At 37.9% G+C, this 19,198-nt stretch overlaps 1 protein-coding gene across 4 annotated transcripts in view; it reads right to left on the minus strand.

Annotated features, from left to right (window-relative positions):
• Window positions 1-19,198, minus strand: part of LOC150089441 (cubilin-like) — a 321,441-nt gene that overhangs the window by 220,970 nt on the left and 81,273 nt on the right. For all 4 annotated transcript variants that reach the window (XR_016548045.1, XM_090389480.1, XM_090389481.1 and 1 more), the window contains exon 6: window positions 12,384-12,647. Coding sequence is in view for 3 of the 4 variants with exons in the window: in XM_090389480.1 (XP_090245606.1) it covers window positions 12,384-12,647 (264 nt within the window). In the remaining variant the exon portion in view is untranslated. The remainder of the gene's footprint in view (window positions 1-12,383; window positions 12,648-19,198) is intronic.

Raw genomic sequence — 19,198 nt, forward strand, 5'->3', positions numbered from 1 at the left:
AAATGTACATTGAATTAAAATATCCAAAAACATAAAATTGTCTAAACTTCTTACAAGGGACCAAACTTATTCGGGTAGATTCCGTGCCCACAAGAAGTAAAGTGCTTTTCGTGAATGATGTTCATTCTTTTGTATACACAAACCTATGGAATCCCTGATATGAGATTATTTATACTGACCAATGTGTGAATTACCATTCAAACATACATGTAAAAGTCCACAAGTCCGAAATAGTGTCAGGACTACAAACATTAATGGAATTTGCATTTAAACTCATTTCCAGCATTTCAGCAATTAATAACTTAATATATTCTTGTTGTGTATTTAAAAACTTTTGCTTCATTAAAAAGGAACACATGGCTATCACTGATAGCATGGAAAGCAAGTTCCAAGGCACACGTCCTTCTAGCCCTAATCGATGCTGCATGTTGTTGTATCCTCATCAAATGATAATTTTGTGTCGAGCCAATATACAAGGAATGGCATTCACTGCAAGTAATATTATAAACAACACTGTGTGCATTCATGGTTGAAACAGGGCTGACTGCTCTATGCTTCAAAACATCATGGAGTTCACTAGTCGGTTGGTTCACAAAGTTTTACTTTATGAATAAAAATACGTAACGTAAAACTTAGCAATTTTATTTCTAAACTTACTAAACCTTTTTTTAAGCCTCCAGAACAGTATTTTTGATAAGTTCGAAAATCTGAACAAATCGGAAGTCCAAACACCTCCGGTCCCAATTAGTTTGGATTAGCGACGCTCTACTGTATATATATAGTATTAATAAGAGGTTAAAAAGGAATATTACAATACACGCAGTTTCCGCTTTACGAGTTTTTTTTTAAGTATCAACAAAATCGAAAATATGAACATTAATTGCAAAAAAGAATGTTAAACATTCATAAATACCGCATTTCAAACCATGCGCGTAGATATACAATACAGTGTACCCGCTTTATGATATTAATCCATTACCATCGCATCGTGAAAATACTGTAATGTGAACCCAATAACACATTTTTGGTAATTTCTTCTACTACCTCAGATGTTGAAATTTTCGCTATATAACTCTCTAAAAGGTAATTTTTATAGTGTAAATTGTATTAGTTACCAATTCAAATCATTAAAACGCATTACATTATCATTGTTATCATACGTTCTGTTATAAGAACCAATTTTGAACGGCTTTGTGATATTTTTCTAAAGCATATTTCTGGAGGTCACAACCATAAAACAATAAAAACAAGTTTCACTTTCCGGTTTATTGGGCTTTTCTGTTAGTGCAAGCAATTATAAACGGGTAGTAAACTTGATGTTATTGCATTTGAGAAAATATCGATAGCTGGAATTGTGTGGTTTTTTATGTTGGTGGTTGTTATTTGGTTTTTTAGGAGCATTAGCAGCTAAGGCCATATTTCTCTGGGGACATGCGGTGGTCATTCTCTGACCTTTCCGCATCCTCCGTATTTGGTGGTCACGGGCTCGAACCCCGGTCTAATCAAGAAGCGTGTGCTATGCACTGCTGTTCCTGCCCACCTGGCTATGGAGGTGCCTTTTATGTTGGTGAAACGTGTTTCCCCCTTTACTAAAATCTTCAATCGTAAAAAAAACAAATTTTCAGAATCTTCTCTTCATTCTTTTTTTTAAAGCTTCATAAACTTGTTACTCCGTGCAAATAGTTAGTTGCTATTTGTGCATTTCATTAAAAAATGCTTATGCATGCTATTGAAATTTATGAAGGAAAGAGAAGATTATCTTGGAAACAAACACCTCTTGAAGCATTTCTGAAGAAGACAATGACTCCTTTGCAACAAACCGACACGTGCCGAGCCAATAATGAGTGATCAACGAATGTGCATTTAGTCGATGAAGAATAAACATTCTTTAACATCTTAAAGTCATAAATAATTTATCTATTACTATAATTTGCTTGATTTTACAGGCTACGTTTTTATTTCTTTGGATAAATCAATCTTTGTTTAAACAAACTAATTAGCTAACTAATTTCATCGTTGATAACAATGAAATAAATCTATGTTAGCATAGATTTATAACAATAATAAATCTATGTTAAATAAATTCCCGCATTACGAGTGCACACTAGGAACGAATTAACTCGTAAAGTTGGGAACTACCTGTATATTTATATGGTTTATGGTCCAGGGACACTAAAATTTTTAGCAGAATGAACCCAATGACCATAATGGATACATAAGTTGGTAGATTGGGAGGAAGAGAATGGAATATGAGCTAACAAAACAGGAGCTGAACTACAGAAAACATGGAAGATACAAGAAAAATAAAAACTACTTAAAGATGAAAATTTGATGATTTCAATGTTTTCGTCAAGGATCAATTAGAAACCACGGTAGAGACAGCAAGAAGTAAGGCCTCCGTTTTCGACATGAAATATACGTAGACTTGGGAGAAACTGTGAAGCAATTCTGAATTTAGTGGTAGCAGAAGTAAGATCTAAAAGTAGCAATAAACAAGGGTGAAGCACATATGAATTCTATCATGGCATAATATGCCATCAAATATGTCAGCTTTACCCTTGTTTACCCATAATTTGTTTGCCTAACCATAATTATGAGAGCATCTGTGGGGACCTCCCCTGAGTCCAAGGATGCTCTCATAATTATGGTTAGGCAAACCCTTAGCCATAATTATGAGAGCATCCTTGGACTCAGGGGAGGTGCCCATGGAGTGGTGATGTGCAAATGTATCCCCAATTCACAAAGTGAGATCAAAGGGTGACACAAGTAATTACAGACCAGTTAGTTTAATTTCTGTTCCAGGTAAAATAATGGAGTCACTGGTTAAAGATGCATTGCAGGATCATCTAGACAAGAATGAAACAATAATTCAGCCATAGCATGGGTTTGTTAAGGGAAAGTTTTGTCTGACAAATTTGATTGGATATTATGATGTGGTTTCAAAGGAACTGGATGCAAAAATAATTTTGATATCATATATTTGGATTTCAGGAAAGCTTTTGACACTGTTGCACATGGAAGACTATTGTACAAATTGGAGCAGAATGGTATTAAGGGTAAGTTGCTACAATGGATAAAAGGATGGTTGAGTGGGTGAACACAGAGGGTGGTAATCAATGGGTGCTGCTCTTCTTGGACTAATGTTATTAGTGGAATCCCACAGGGTCCACAGTTGTTTTGTATATTTATCAAAGATATTGATGAAGGTATATCAGGCTTAGTATCGAAGTTTGCAGATGATACAAAGGTTGGCAGGGTTCTTAATAACAGTAATGGCAGCGTACTACTGCAAAAGAATCTAGAAAATTTGGGCAGATGGGCTGAGAAGTGGCAACTGAAGTTTAACATTGACAAATGTAAAGTACTGCATATGGGTAGAAGTAACCCCAGAGAAATGTACCAACTGTGTGGTACTACACTTAAGGTGGTAGAAAATGAAAAAACCTGGGAGTAATTGTGCAGTCAGATATGAAGTTTTCTGAGCAATGCAGACTGGTTGCCAGTGCAGGTCATGGGGATTTGTCAATGATATACAGGAATTTTGCTAGCAGGGAAAAGGAGGTGATTGTCCCTCTGTATAAGGCAATGGTCAGGCCACACCTTAAGTACTGCGCCCAGGTCTGAAGGCCTCATTTTAGGAAGGATGTAGATTTGCTTGAGCATGTACAGAGAGGGGAGCAACAAGATTGGTGAGGGGAATGAAGAGATCCTCTTACCAAAAGAGGCTTAAGTTCTGCAAATTGCAGTGGTTGGAGACTAGGCACCTGCGAGGTGATCTGATTGAGGTGTATAAGGCCTTGAATGGGTCGAGCACGCTGAATTCTGATGGGATTTTTCCACTTGTTCAGATTACGAACCTAAAGGGGCATAATTGCCTTCAGCCAGCAGGTGGTTAATTGCTGGAACAAACTTACATCTGTTGTTGTGGAAGTTGATAGATTAAATAAATTTGAGGAGGAACTGGACAAACATTTAGAGAGAATTGTTGTGTAAATTTTTTATTTTATTATTATTATTTTTTTTTTTGGGTGATGCTGCAAAGCTCATACCCTTGCTTTCTTGCATCACATGCCACTACTACCCTTTTCTTTAGATTGTCTTATACAGTGGAATTATGACATACCTGTCTCTACAAGCAAGTTTACGATAAATCATTGATAGCTTACTGCATTTTTCATGCCACCTGTCTGCACTGCTTGAAGAACGTATCATAGCTCCAAATCTTTCTTCCTCTACTGTTTTTAATTAAACCCTGCCGAGTGTATAAGTTATTTTGGGGTTGCTATAGTTATTTTGTTGCATAAAAACATAGCCACTTTTCTGACCATCCTCGAAATCTAAGTCATCCTGAAGAAGCATTGCATTGTGCCGATCATTAACTATTATACCAATCTTGATATCATAAAAATTTTACATTACACTGTATATTCCTTCATCAGTGCCATTTAAGAAAAAAAGAACTAGTCCCAGCACTGATCCTTGGGGAATTCCCTTTTTTATTCATTTATTTATTTTTTTGTTTTAATTGGAAGTATCCATTTTTTTTTTTTTTTTTTGAAAGGGACAATTCAGTCCAGTACAGCAAGATAATGGACAAACTCAAAAAAAAAAAAAAAAAAGAAAAAAAAAAAAGAAAAAAAAAAGAAAAAAAAAAAAGAAAAAAAAAAAGAGCAGTAAACCTTGACAGCACAGCATTATATGCAACAACACTCACCCTTACTGGAACTGTGTAACATTGGCAAGCAGTTCACCACTGGAATATATAGTTATTCATAATTTCTCTCTGAAAGCCAGATTTTGCCCTAAGCAACTGTTCTTTTGTTCTCAAAGCTTAAAGAGCATCTCCAAAGCAACAGATACGAGTTGGATGTTGCCTTTGAGCCAAACGAATTTTACTTGAATGGCTTACAAAAACTTGTTCAGCACTGAATGTGATGTATCAAGTTAGGTGGACGTATTTAGAAACAAGTTAGTTAATATACGTAATGTGTTACATCAAGGCACATCAACCAATGACATGAAAGTTTGTTACAAAGATTCCTAAAACATTTTTAAATATAAGCAAATAAGCATTGAAATTTTGAAATGAGTTGCTGCTCCAAATTTATAGTAATATTTAATGGGGGGGGGGGGGACTGGGGCAAATGCTATGAAAAGTTGAATGTAGAACCAGCTCAGGGGCCAATAGAATATGTTGAAAGTTTGATAGCAGTCTGAATTTTACTCATTGATTAATGTGAAAATATACTTTCATTTATTTTTATTATTTTTTAAGTGGGTGGGAGGAAACGAGGGCTGTGAAATTGTAACTGGAACAACACAACACGGATTTGAAAATTTTGGCCTTAATCCAACTTTGTTCTAGAACAGCGATATTCAAACTGGGTTCCACGAGACATTTTCTGAAGTTACGCAAAAATTATATATATATATATATATATATTTTTTTTTTCATAATTATATTTCCCTTTCTACTTCTCCTCACCATTATAATAATTAATGTTTCAGCAAAGTACATATTAAAATTAAGTCATTCATATACCTAAAAACACACGTTAACTGAGTAGGATTCCACAGAAATAATATTTGGAGACAAGGGTTCCATAGACGTTGAAAGTTTGAAGACCACTGTTCTAGAATAATACATGAAATATAATTTATATGAATAAATTTATGTAGTCAAAGTTGGGGGCACGGGAGGCTATAATTGATCTTAAAAGCTTTCCAAGGACCAACAAAACATGCTGAAATTGTGCTGACTGAACTTTTTCTTATTAAGTAATATCTACACATCTAAGAGATTCTTGAAAAGGTCTAGAAATGGACAATGCCTTTGATGGGATTAGCCAAAGGGCAACTATACAAGGAAAGACTTGGAATATGTGGGCTAGAGCTTGGTAACTAGATACGTCAGAGAAGATTTAATTGTGGTGTATAAGGCTCTGAGGGAAGAAAGTAAATTGAATGAGGGTAAAATTGTTACTGTTGTAAATGATTCAGAAGTAGGGGCCATAAATTCATATTGGGAGGAGAGAACAGGATTGCAGTAACTGTTCTTTTAGACGATGAGTTGTTGATTACTGGAATAAGTTGCCACCATTGATGGTTGAGTCTGGCAGCTGAGTAGGTACCTATGTGAGAAGGGATTGAAATATGTAGTTTTATTTTATTAAATATTTATTTACTGGCTGGTGCAGCAAGAGCCTCAAGCTACCTTGCACCATATAGTTAATACTAAAGAAACTTGCAAGTAACCTATAAATTTCTTTTAGCCCACAATATCTTTTGTGTAGTGTATTATTGTTACCATAACGCCTACTTCCTTTTCAGGGGAATAAATTAGATTGAGTAGCTAAGCAGGCAACAGTTAACATTTTTCTTCAACTTAAAGATTAGAATATGGATTTTAGAATATTTGGGGAATTTAATCAAGTTTCATTTAGTTCTCTGTTTATTATGTTATAAAATGTTCAACTTTGGATGTTTCAGTGTACTGGCACTGCATTTCTGTGCACATATATACTGCATTGGCGTAACTTAAATGTCTTTGGCTTACAATGCAATTTTCGGTCCTGTTCTTATACTGACTTTAATACAGTTGTGAGTCGTTAATACACCCTGTGGGAGGGCACTGAACAAAAATGAAAAGTAACTGAGATTCAAGAAACTTAATTCTTATGATTCTGTACATTTAAAGCAGGGAACAGCAACTTTTTTATACTATATTAACTACTTTAAAAATAAACAGGATCTTGACATTGATTGTTGTTGTTGTGGGGGTTTTCTGGCGCATAAGCTGCTTTGGCTATAATGCGCCTATTCCTTTATTGTAATAATATATGAGAATTTCTTATGTCAGAAGAGGCAAAAATCAGAAATGACTAAAAACTCCAATTTTCTTCAGAAAGTTAAAAAATTTAGGGATATTTGCATTGTCACCAATGACATTCTCTAGAGTTATTGGTTTGCGAAGGTTAACCAAAGATAGCAGGGTTGTATTTCTGTCTTCATTATAGTGTGGGCATTCAATGAGAATGTGTTTCACAGACAGATTTAGAAAACAATGTGGACACTGTGGTGGATCATCTCCTGTGGGTAAATGAAGGTGAGTCAAATGTGTATGCCCTATTCTTGATCTTGAAAGGAGTACCTCTTCTCGTCTTGATAAACGGACACTGGAATGCCAAATTCTAGGATCCTGTTTAAATTGAAAAAGTTTGTTATGTGTTTGAGAGTGCCAGAGTGCTGTTCATTCTGTTAGGCATGCATCACGAATGATTTGTGGATAATCTGATGCTGGAACAGGGATATTGGTTAAATCTAAGGTAGATGGATTTTTTGCCGCTTTATCAGCCAGTTCATTACCAGAAATTCCAGAATGCGCTGGAATCCAGCAGAAGGTGATCATTTGGTGGTGCTCTTCAATCTGCAGTAATAATCTTCTAATTTCATTTAGAAAAGGGTGAACTTTATCTGTGGAGTTAGATAATGCCATAATTGAGCTGAGGGAATCAGTGTAAATAACAAATTTTAATGAGCAGTCAGAACAGAGATTTTCTAAGACTAGTTTAATTGCATATAATTCTGCTGAGAATATACTGAATTCAGGTGGAAGGGCTGCTGAAATAGTGGTATTTAGGAACACTGCTGCTGCTCCAACATTTGAGTTAGATTTAGAGCCATCTGTATAAATTGGAGAAAAGTCAAAATATTTGTGAGTGTGAATTGCATGAAGTTGTTTCACATTTGATGCTTGAAGAACATTTTTTCCCCACTGGCAAAGGTAAGTGTCACAGGTGGGTAGAGGAGTAAGAGTCCATGGTGGTTGAGTGCATGTTACTACTTCTTGCAGAATGAATGGAAACTTTCCAAACTTGCATCAGTTCAAGAAGGCAAAGACCAGCTGGTTTTACTATACTAGGCTTACTTCTGTAGAGGTTTTCTAATGGTGGATTAAATAAGTATGACTGAATTGGATGCGAGGCACAGCTTTGTATTTTGACAGCATACTTCAGTAGCAGTGTTTTCCTACGTAGTGTTAACGGGGGCTCATGAGAGTCAATGTAGAGGCTATGTGCTGGTGATGTTCTGAAAGCTCCAAGTGCAATCCTCAAAGCACTGTGCTGAACTGGATCAAGCCAGCGCAAAACACTTGCTCTGGCAGAATCATAGACAGGAGCACCATAATCGAGACGGGATCGGATTAATGCCCTGTATAGCCGAAGTAAGGAGGTGCGATCTGCACCCCATGTTAGGGCGGATAAAGTTCTGAGTATATTTAACTTTTTTAAACAGGAAGTACGTACATTTTTAATATGGTCTAAGAAATTTAATTTGTTGTCAAGGATTAATCCTAGAAATCTGATGTTACTATTGACTGGGATGGAGAAGTTGGAAATTTGGAGTTCAGGATCCAGATGGAATTTGCGTTGTCGACAAAAATGGATAGCAACTGTTTTCTGTTGTGAGAGTCGATAGCTGTTAAGGTTGGCCCATTGTTGTATTTTATTCAGTGATATCTGAAGCTGCCTTTCAATTGATCTCATGCTTTGGGAATGACAGGAAATGGAAAGGTCATCCGCGTAAAGATATGACTCAACTGTGTTTGGAAGCTGTTTAGTGATGGAATCGATTCTAAGAGCAAAAAGAGTGGCACTCAGCACAGATCCCTGAGGAACACCTTCTTCCTGAATGAAAGTTGTAGAGAGGTCATTTTGGTATTTTACTTGAAACGATCTAGTGTATAGGAAGTTCTGTACAAATATGGGAAGGTTTCCCCGTAGACCGAGAGAATAAAGATCACTAAGTATGCCATGTCGCCAGGTGGTGTCAAAGGCTTTCTGTATATCTACAGTAACCATTACCAGATGCTCGTGTTTAACGAACGCATTGCGACTGGCAAATTCAGCCTTGATCATGAGATCTAAGCATGATCTGTTTTGTCGAAAGCCATGCTGACTATTGCTCATTAGATGATGTGACTCTATGATCCAGACGAGTCTATTGTGGACAATTTTTTCAAGGATTTTGCTGAGGCAGCTTGACAGAGATATAGGTCTATAGTTATGGGGACTGGTTGGATCTTTTCCAGGCTTCAGGAACGCCAAAACAATAGAGTGGTGCCAAGAAGCTGGATAAGTTTTTTCTAAAAAAATACGGTTGTAAAAGACCAGGAGGAGGCGCAAAGCTTTGTCATTAAGATGTTGCAGCATGACATAATAGATCCCATCTGGTTCGGCGGCACCATTACGAGCTGTTTTAATGGCATGCAATAATTCAGAATATTGTAGAGGTTTGTTATATGGTAGAATGTGGGCAGTTTGGAAGTTAATAGAATACCGTTCTCGACTGTTTTTAATTCGTTGGAAAGATGTAGTATAAGCTGATGTTGCTGAGATCTCAGCAAAAGTATTGCCCAAAGCGTTAGCTATATCCGAGGGACTAGTTAAATCTCGCCCATTCCAGGAGAGGACTGGAGAGGGTATGGTTGGAAACTTACCAGAAAGCTGTCTAATTTTTTTCCACATTAATTTTCTGTCAGTATTTCTGTTAATTGTTGATGCAAAATGGGTCCAGGATTCTTTTTTGGCTTGCCTCTGTATGAAGCGTGCTTTTGCCCTTACTTTCTTATAATTTATCAGATTGGCTGTAATGGGATATTGCCGAAACAAATTCCACGCTTTATTTTTTGCTTTGGTGCATTCCTCATTCCACCAATAATTATAGTGCTTTCGACCCGGTGGATTTGATAATGGTATTGTATCTTTAGCCACGTTTAAGAGATGCGACGTGATGTAATCTGTCACATCATCAATACGGTGGAGACGGATTTTTTCCTCATCGAAAGAGATTGATGACTGAAATTTTGCCCAGTTTGCTCTTGTAAATTTCCATTTCCTGCAGGGTTTAGTTAAAGGAGTCTGTGCTATCAATACCTTGCATACGATTGGGAAGTGATCACTGCCCATAGGATCGTTTATAACATACCACTCTATGGTCGGGACCAGTACTGGAGAACAAATGGAAAGATCTATTGCTGAAGTATGTCCAGTTGGGAGCTGAATGTGAGTGTGCGTGCCAGTATTCAGTATGGTGAGGTTTAGTGCATCTAAAAGTCTTTCAATGAGTCGACCACGTGTATACAATTTAGAACCACCCCATAGGGGGTTGTGCCCATTAAAGTCCCCTAATATACAGAGAGGTGGAGGTATCTGTATGAGGAGGTCTTCAAGTTCTTTTAAACAATAAGTATGGTTTGGCTGTAAATAGATTGAGACTAGTGTTATTGCAATATGGAGAGTTATACGAACCGCAACAGCTTCTATTTCAGTTCGAAGTGGGATATGCTTAGTTGGGATCTTTGAATTAAACCTCACAAATTTCTCGATGGAGAAATTTGCGAGGTTAAGTAAGTTTCTTGGAGACAGAGAGCAACTGCAGAATACTGGTTAATTAGATTATGGATATCATCTGTGTTGCAACGAAAGCCTCTGCAGTTCCATTGTACAATGAAGGCCATTATTTGTGTTTAATTGTTTGAGATGTATCTGACTGCTTTTTGAAGGTGACTGGTTTATGACGTTCCAATTTTTGTTTGTCTTTTTTTAGGAAAACTGGTCGACCAGTGTCCATTTCTTCTTCTTCGGCATGAATTTCTAATATTGGATCTTCCGGTAGAGTAGGAGATGTTGCTGGTATTGTAAGAGGAGTGTTACTTGCCTGGTCTGAATGCTTGGGGATACTGGACTGTTGCTGAGAGAGGACAGCTCGAGCCCAGTCAGAGATTGATATGTTTGAGGGGACGGTAACTTCAGTTTGGGTGGATACTGTTTGTTGTTTTTGTGCAACATTTGCATAGGTACGTTTGGGCATGGTAGGAGCAATTATTTTCCTTGCTTCTTGAAAGCTTACCTTGTTCTCAACCTTATATTTAACAATTTGTTTCTCAGTTTTCCATCTCTCAAGTTTTAGAATATGCAGGATGGTTACCTTTACAGTTGGGACATGTCTTTTCTGTCGCCAAACATTCAGACTGAGTATGATCGGAAGATCCACAAGTTTGGACAAACTGGGTTTCCTCTACATGTTGTCTGAGAGTGACCATACTTTTGGCACTTGTAGCATCTCAAGGGATTGGGTATATACGGGCGAACACGGCAAAGTAGATAGCCAGCTTTTACTGTTGATGGTAGGTTTGGGGAATTAAATGTAAGAATAATATTCCTGGTAGGTGTAAGGTTATTGTCTTTTTTAATCATGATTCTTTTTGATGCAGTAACATTTTGATCGTGAAGTTCTTGAGTCATTTCATCCTCTGTCACGTTCAACAGATCCCAGCTAGAAATCACACCTTTGGATGTATTTAAGGTAGCATGGGGAGATACTTTAATTGGTATCCCAGCAAAATTTGAAAGTTGTAAGAGTTTCTCTGAATATCTACTTTTTGTTGTTTCTAAAAGAAGGTCTCCAGATTGCAGCCTCTTCAGTCTTCGGAGATCCTGCAATACTCTCCAGGTGTTTCTGGATGAGGAAAGGAGATAATTTGCTGAGAGGTTGTTCTGAAAGTGAATGTAAAATTAAAAAGGAAGGAAACTCTTTGGTTGTTGAATTTGTTTTCAACCTCTTGGGTTGTGAAATGTCATAATCAATTTCAGTATGTGGCCGAGAGCTTGTCGACTCTAAAGATGGATAATCATTTTGCTCCATCTTTGCTCCTTTTCGCCCTTGGCAGATGAGCTTTTCTGCCAAGGTTTCCGGCCCCGCCACGGGGAGGCAGGAGCAGTGCCTGGTGTGACCAAGTGAGAAGTAGTAGGGGGTTAGTAATAAGACTATGAAAAAAGAAAAGTGGCTTGTCTTTCTTGCTCTGTACAGGTACTTTTGTAGCAAGAGCAGTTATAAAATAAATAGATTACTTAATGAGAGGAATGCAAAAGAACTATATATCACTTTTTGGAAATCGCACTATAAGGCACAGATAAATCGCTCAGTCACAATCGCTTGGCACCCGGGGCCCTTGACATTGAACTATCAATTTTTTACAAGTGGATCGCTATTTTAAATAAAATACACTAGTCATAGAATTATAATTTTATTCTTAAAGTGCATTAGTTAGGTAAATAAAAATGAATCTTAAAATCTAAATCAAAGCCAGTATTAATCAGATTTCTGGCAGTGGTGGTTTTCATTCTCATTTCTAGGCACTGAAATTGAACAAAATGCTTTGCGATCACCATTTGCCATCCTGACTTAAAGTACAAATATTAACTTATTTAAGCAGTTAAAGAAAGACAACTGAAGTTTCATTTCTTTGTAACACTACCTGATTATGCCTTACTAGCAAAAGTGGTATGAGTTGGTTATACCTAAACAGCAAGCATTATTACCTTTACTTTCATCCTCATTAAGAATGCTGGCCTCCCACAATGTATGAGAGTTGCAGCTTCCACCATTGTTGACAGCCAATCGATCCAGTGCTCCCCGAAGTTTTAAACTTGTGAACTGCAGTTCCAGTGTTGTGTCTGGTGGGCCCTGGATAATCCATTGGCACTGCAACCGTGTATATCCTTTGCTATATACTTCTCCAACTGGTGGGGATGAGATCATCACAACGCTTTTGACCTTGGTCAGTGAAATAAATTCACTGCATACTGTTAGGAACAGAGAATTATAAAATGACATTTTAGTTCTAAGTATTAAATATTCTATATTGTTCAAAGCAGTCAATTTAAAATATACATACAGCTTTTAAAAAACTCTTCCAATGCCCTTCAAATATTGTGTGAAATGACATACATGGGCTATTCTAGATCACCAAATTAAACATTATGAAGTAATTGACACTTAATAATAAAGTGTTGCACTTAAAAACTACATTATTGGATGCTGGGAAAAACTGCTATTACACTTAATTATAATGACTGACAAGTCATTGTGGTTCCTGATTTAGGTGCAGCCTCCAGACCTAAATACCATATTCTAAGTGTAGTATAACCATCATTTTATACAGAGGAATAATGTCATACTTCTACCTACCTACTTACAAAGGTCCAATAAATCATTAACATGCTGCCACGGTCCTTCCTGACAAAAGTCAGGAAAAAATAAATATAGAGGATTAATTAGCTTCTCAATGAGAAGGGGTGATGTTTTAGTGTGAATACATTAAAAAAACCACCACTTCTCACCAACAAACTGTTGGCCCAAAAAACAATGCTTACTTTCAGTATTTAGTGCACAAATTATGTGGGTGAAAGGTATACAGAATGAGAGAGGATAGTAAATGACCTTCAACCAACTATTGATTTTCACCTGACTATCTGTTTACACTACATTGCAAATAGTGTCTTCCATACTGAACTAAATTAATAGGAACAGAAACCCTGAAATAACTTAAACTACTAGGAGAGGAGAGAAGTTATTTCAGGGTTTCTTGTTCCCAAGCAGCAAGACCTTACATTGAAAAAAAAAAAAAAAAAAAAAAAAAAGGCCTTAAGCATCATATTAAGAACAAATCTTGTTGCCACCAAGATACTGTAGAAATAAAACTTTAATAAAGTAAAAGTTTATATTAATAAATTATACAATTAAGTTATTGTATTTTAATTATACAGGGCATTTCAAAAGTGATGGTCAATAATTTAAAGGAGAACTGTACAGACAGAGATATGCAAAAAAAGCATAGTAAACATGGGTCCTTAAGTAAATTGTTTTAGAGATATTGCACATTTCTAGTTGGGATCCACCACTGACAAGGTGAACTGTACAGAGTTGGAATCCACCACTGACTTGTTTAGGTCAGGTTATGCTCATTCTCTCCCTTTCCCCTCTCTCAATGCTCTGAGACGTAACAGGCATATTAGTACAGTCAAAGGACAGTCAACATGGAAAGCAACAAAGTATGCGGACATGCACTTCATGTATGGTAAAGCGAACGGCAGTGCATTCGAGGCTGCACGTTTATACCAAGAAGCATTTCCCCGCCGAAGGTAGCCCAACAGGCGCACATTCACCAGGGTACATCAATGCCTTAGAGAACATGGGCACTTCGAACATGGAGTACGAGCAGGTAGGCCCAGAAGCATAACACCTGATGAGGAAAGGATTTTTCCTCATCAGGTGTTATGAATGCATTATTGAATACATTATGAACTGTCAAACTTTTTTTTTTTTTTTTTTTTTTATGAAAATCCCAAACACAAAACCTATAGTACTTAGTACCGTGCATGGGTTGAAGGAGAAGTATGAGGGAATATGCCGGAAACTTTGCTCTAGAAACTAAAAATGAATAGAGTAAGCTTATCTGCAAAAAATCTAAACCTCCCAAACACTTCCTATTTCATTTCACAAAGATACATGGTCTCAATTCTAATCTCAACGATGTCCATTTCCACTTGCAGTCTACCAAACCCCATATACTTTTTCTGACAGAATCTCAGTTATCGGTTGATTCAACTACTGCTCACCTCAGTTGCCGAAATTATTCGCTGTACGATTCCTTTTGCCTCAAAGGTGGTATACTTGTGCATATGTCCGTTCCGATATTCCCTGTCAGAGACTTGGTATTTGGAATCTCCTCTTTTCAATCTTCTCTGGCTTAAAATCTCTCTACATCATTTGGTCAAATTCATCTGTTGTCTCTACCATTCTCCCAACTCCACTAATCACTTGGAGCTCTGACTTCCTCTCTTTACAACTTGACTTTCTCCAGTCCAACTTTCCTAACAGTGAGGTAATTTTCCTTGGTGATTTTAATGTTCACAACTCCAGCTGGCTTCAGTTTTCTAGTCACACAGACCCAGCCAGTCGAAATTCTGAGACTTTTGCAATTACTAATGACCTTGCACAGATTGTTCATCTACCTACAAGAATACCGGACAATCGTAACCATACAAACCAACACACGATCTTTTTCTCACAAACAACCCTTCTAAGTACATGGTCAAAGTGAATGGTCTTTTGGCACCTCAGATCACAACTTTGGTGATTGTCTCTTCTCCAATGGAGCCTTTATCTCATGGCTATTCCCAACCTAGTGTTGTTTGGCATTACAAGAATGTAAAATGGGATGACCTGGAGATTTCTTTTCTTCCTTTCCTTGGTCAGATTATGTTTCAAAACTTCTAATGTCAACGTTTGCTCAGATCGTGTCAGAAAAATTATTCTTGTAGGAATGGAATTCTTTATTCCAAACTCCACTTTAAAATCTCGTCCTTAATCTAAACCTTGGTTTTCCAATAAATGTGCTAAGGCTGTTCAGAAGAAGAATGTTGCATATCATAATTGGCTTGTTTCCAGTTGTTCAGTTTCATTTTCTGCCTACACTAAAGTTCACAACAATTGTAAAGCAGTTATTAATCAGTCCAAACAAGATTTTGAACAGGCTAAGAGTAGAAAACTTCCTTCTTGCCCTAATGGCAGCTGAGCATTCTGGTCTCTTGCTAAAGCTATTGGCTGCAATTTTTGCCCATCTCTGCTCCCACCTCTGTCAAAACAGATGGTTCTGTTGTCACTTCAGCCAAGGAAAAGGCTGACCTGCTAGCCTTCCATTTTTCTTCCAACTCATTTATTAATGATACTGGTAAAGCACCTCCCACCATTCCCAACATGCTCCATTCAATGCCTCTTGTGGTCTTCCATCAAAAGGATGGAAGACCACACGAATCTTGATGCTAAGAGAGCACCAGGCCCTTATGGTATTTCTCCACTTGTTCTCAAAACCTGTGCTCCTCAACTTACTCCTGTTCTTTGCTGCCTTTTTTTCACTTTCTTATTCCAAAGGTGTTTTTCTTTCTGCTTGGAAATTTGCTTATATCCAGCCAGTTCCTAAAAAGGTGACAAATCCCTCCCATCCAATTATCGTACCATCGCAATTACCTCTACTCTTTCTAAAGCAATGGAGAAATTAATTAACCGCCAACTCTTAAACTACCTAGAAACCTTCTGTATGATTAACGATCACCAGTATGGATTCTGTCAGTGTCGATCCACTGGTGATACTTTGGCTTATGTTACCCATTTATGTCAAATTGAATGGAAAAGTTAATGTGGTTTGTTGGATTTCATGACATCTTCAAATAGAATAATGAAGTCCATCCATCTCTGGGAAACTTGTGGTTTCTTCTGTGTATGGTATCGTTCCAGCAGTTAGCAAATGTTCAAAATAGCTCTTGACAGCCTGGAATTTTTAGTGATTGAAAATGATTCGTGCTCTTGAAAAAAGCTATCCTATCGTTAGTTTTACCAGATTGATTCCATTGCTTATGGAGCTGCTACTTTAATCGAAACCTGGAGTTTATATGTGGGGTGGACCATGCTCTGGAGTGGGGAGTGATTGTGACTATCTTTGAGGCAGATTATTGAGCTATGTGATAATCCATTTAGTTAATAGGTCAGCCGCTAGTAGGGTATCACAGGACTTAAGGACATACCATGGGATTAGAGATGCTGCTGCAATGCATTTGGAAACATCCAGAAATTTTGGACTGTAGACTGTTCTTCGTACCGCCTGTTGTTTTGCATTGAAACATAGATTGGTGGTTCCAGTTGTATTAGGATTGGGTCATGGTCAGAATTAAAGTAGCCATCTCGAGGAGTCTTAAGCGTACAGGCTATAGTTGTGAGGGGCAAGTCAAGCTGGATTGTACTCCCTGTGGGGCCATCATTGGCTATAGTGAGGCCCACTATGGTAAGCTGTGATAGGAGCAATCTTTTCATATGGTCCAGACATGGAGGGAGGTTAAAGTTTCCACAGACAATTTTCATTGGTGGGGTGTGGAGATGACAACTTCAATGGGAATGGACCTCAATTTAAGCAGTGTGTAAAGTGCGTGAATTGCTGTTCTCAAAGGCGAGGATACCTCGATTGTAGAACAGTTACTCCCCTTCCCTTTATCCCTGGATGCAGCATGCATCACAGCCAATGGGAGTCGTAGCTGCAATGTAATCCTCAGTGGATTCCATCCAGGTCTCAGTGAGAAAAACATCAAATACTTTGGATAACAAAATTTTGTCAATGGTTTCAAGTTTATTCCTTGTCATTCAAAAGTATCTACAGGGAGGTAACTTGAGTAGCAGGGAAGCAGGTGGGGCACATACTGTAGCATCCACTTTTGGGGTGGAATGATCGCTACTGAGGCCATAGGTTAATCGGCTGTTTCCTTTTAGGGACCTGTGCATTTCACAATTTTTTATTATGGTGTTTTGCTATCTTATAAAAGGGACATATGATGGCTCCAACTGGACATATGTAGTAGTAGTGGCATGTGATGCAAGAAAGCAAGTGTATGAGCTCATGCAGCATCACTCAAAAAAAAAAAAAAAAAAAAAAAAATCACCCCATTCGCTCCAAAGGCCTGTCCAGTTCCTCCTTAAGTTTATTTAACCTATCAACTTCCACAACAACAGATGGAAGTTTGTTCCATCAATTCACCACCCACTGGCTAAAGGCAAATTTCCACACATCTATTCTACATCTGTCTTTTCTTAATTTGAATTTATGCCCCCTTAGGTTCATAATCTGAACAAGTGCAAGGATCCCATCAGAATTCAGTGTGCTCAACCCATTCAAGGCCTTATACACGTCAATCAGATCACCACACAGGTGTCTGGTCTCCAGCCACTGCAATTTGCAGAACTTTCATGGTAAGAAGATCCCTTCATTCTCCTCACCAATCTTGTTGCCCTTCTCTGTACATACTCAAGCAAATCTACATCCTTCCTAAAATGAGGCCTCCAGACCAGTATGCAGTACTCGAGGCGTGGCATGACCATTGCCTTATACAGAGGGACAATCACCTCCTTTTCCCTGCTAGCAAAATTCATGTATATCATTGACAAATCCCCATGACCTGCCCTGGCAGCCTGTCTGCATTGCTCAGAAAACTTCATATCTGACTGCACAATTACTCCCAGGTCTTTTTCATTTTCTACCACCTTAAGTGTAGTACCACACAGTTGGTACTTTTCTCTTGGGTAACTTCTACCCATATGCAGTTCTTTGCATTTGTCAAGGTTAAACTTTAGTTGCCACTTCTTAGCCCATGTGCCCAAATTATCTAGATCCTGTTGCAGTAGCACACTGCCATTATTGTCATTAACAACCCTGCCAACCTTTTTATCATCTGCAAACTTCGACACTAAGCCCGATATACCTTCATCAATATCATTGATAAATATACAAAGCAACAGTGGACCCAACACCGAACCCTGTGGGACTCCACTAATAACATTAGTCCACAAAGAGCAGCACCCATTGATTACCACTCTGTCTTCTCCCACTCAACCATCCTTTTATCCATTGTAGCAACTTACCCTTAATACCATTCTACTCCAATTTGTTCAATAGTCTTCCATGCACAACAGTGTCAAAAGCTTTCCTGTCCAAATATATGATATCAAAATTACTTTTTGCATCCAGTTCTTTTGTTACCACATCATATCCTATCAAATTTGTCAGACAAGACTTTCCCTTAACAAACCCATGCCGTGTCTGAATTATTGCTGCAGTCTTGTCTAGATGATCCTGCAATGCTTGTTTGTTTGTTTATTATTTGGTTTATAGGAGCATTAGCAACTAAGGCCATATTGCTCTGGGATATGTGGTAGTCATTCCCTGACCTTTCCGCATCCTCCGTATTTGGTGGTGACGGGCTCGAACCCCGGTCTAATCAAGAAGCGTGTGCTACGCACTGCTGCTCCTTCCCACCTGGCTACGGAGGCGCCTGTCTAGATGATCCTGCAATGCATCTTTAACCAGTGACTCCATTATTTTACCCGGAACAGAAGTTAAAATAACTGGTCTGTAATTACTCGTGTCACCATTCGATCACCCTTTGTGAATTGGGGATACATTTGCACATTTCCAGTCCGTGGGGATCTCCCCTGAGTCCAAGGATGTTCTCATAATTATGTCAAGGGTTTGCTTAGTTGCTTTGCCACCTCCTTTAATATAACTGGATAGATCCCATCCACCCCAGGTGCCTTTCTTATGTTTAACTTCAACAATTTCTCCTCCACTTTGATAACCTTGTGGCATTTTCAAACCTTAATAACTCCTCATGCGTGAATGTAGATGCAATATACCCATTCAGTTTGTTTGCTATCTGAACAGGATCATCAACAGTCGAACCATTGATATCAAGTGGACCAATCAGATTCATCCCCTTCCTTTTAGAATAAACAATCTTGCTGTATTCCTTAG

This window comes from Mastigoproctus giganteus, chromosome 2 (genome assembly GCF_048544385.1).
Source record: "Mastigoproctus giganteus isolate SK-2022 chromosome 2, ASM4854438v1, whole genome shotgun sequence".
In the NCBI taxonomy this organism is placed as follows: Eukaryota; Metazoa; Arthropoda; class Arachnida; order Uropygi; family Thelyphonidae; genus Mastigoproctus; species Mastigoproctus giganteus.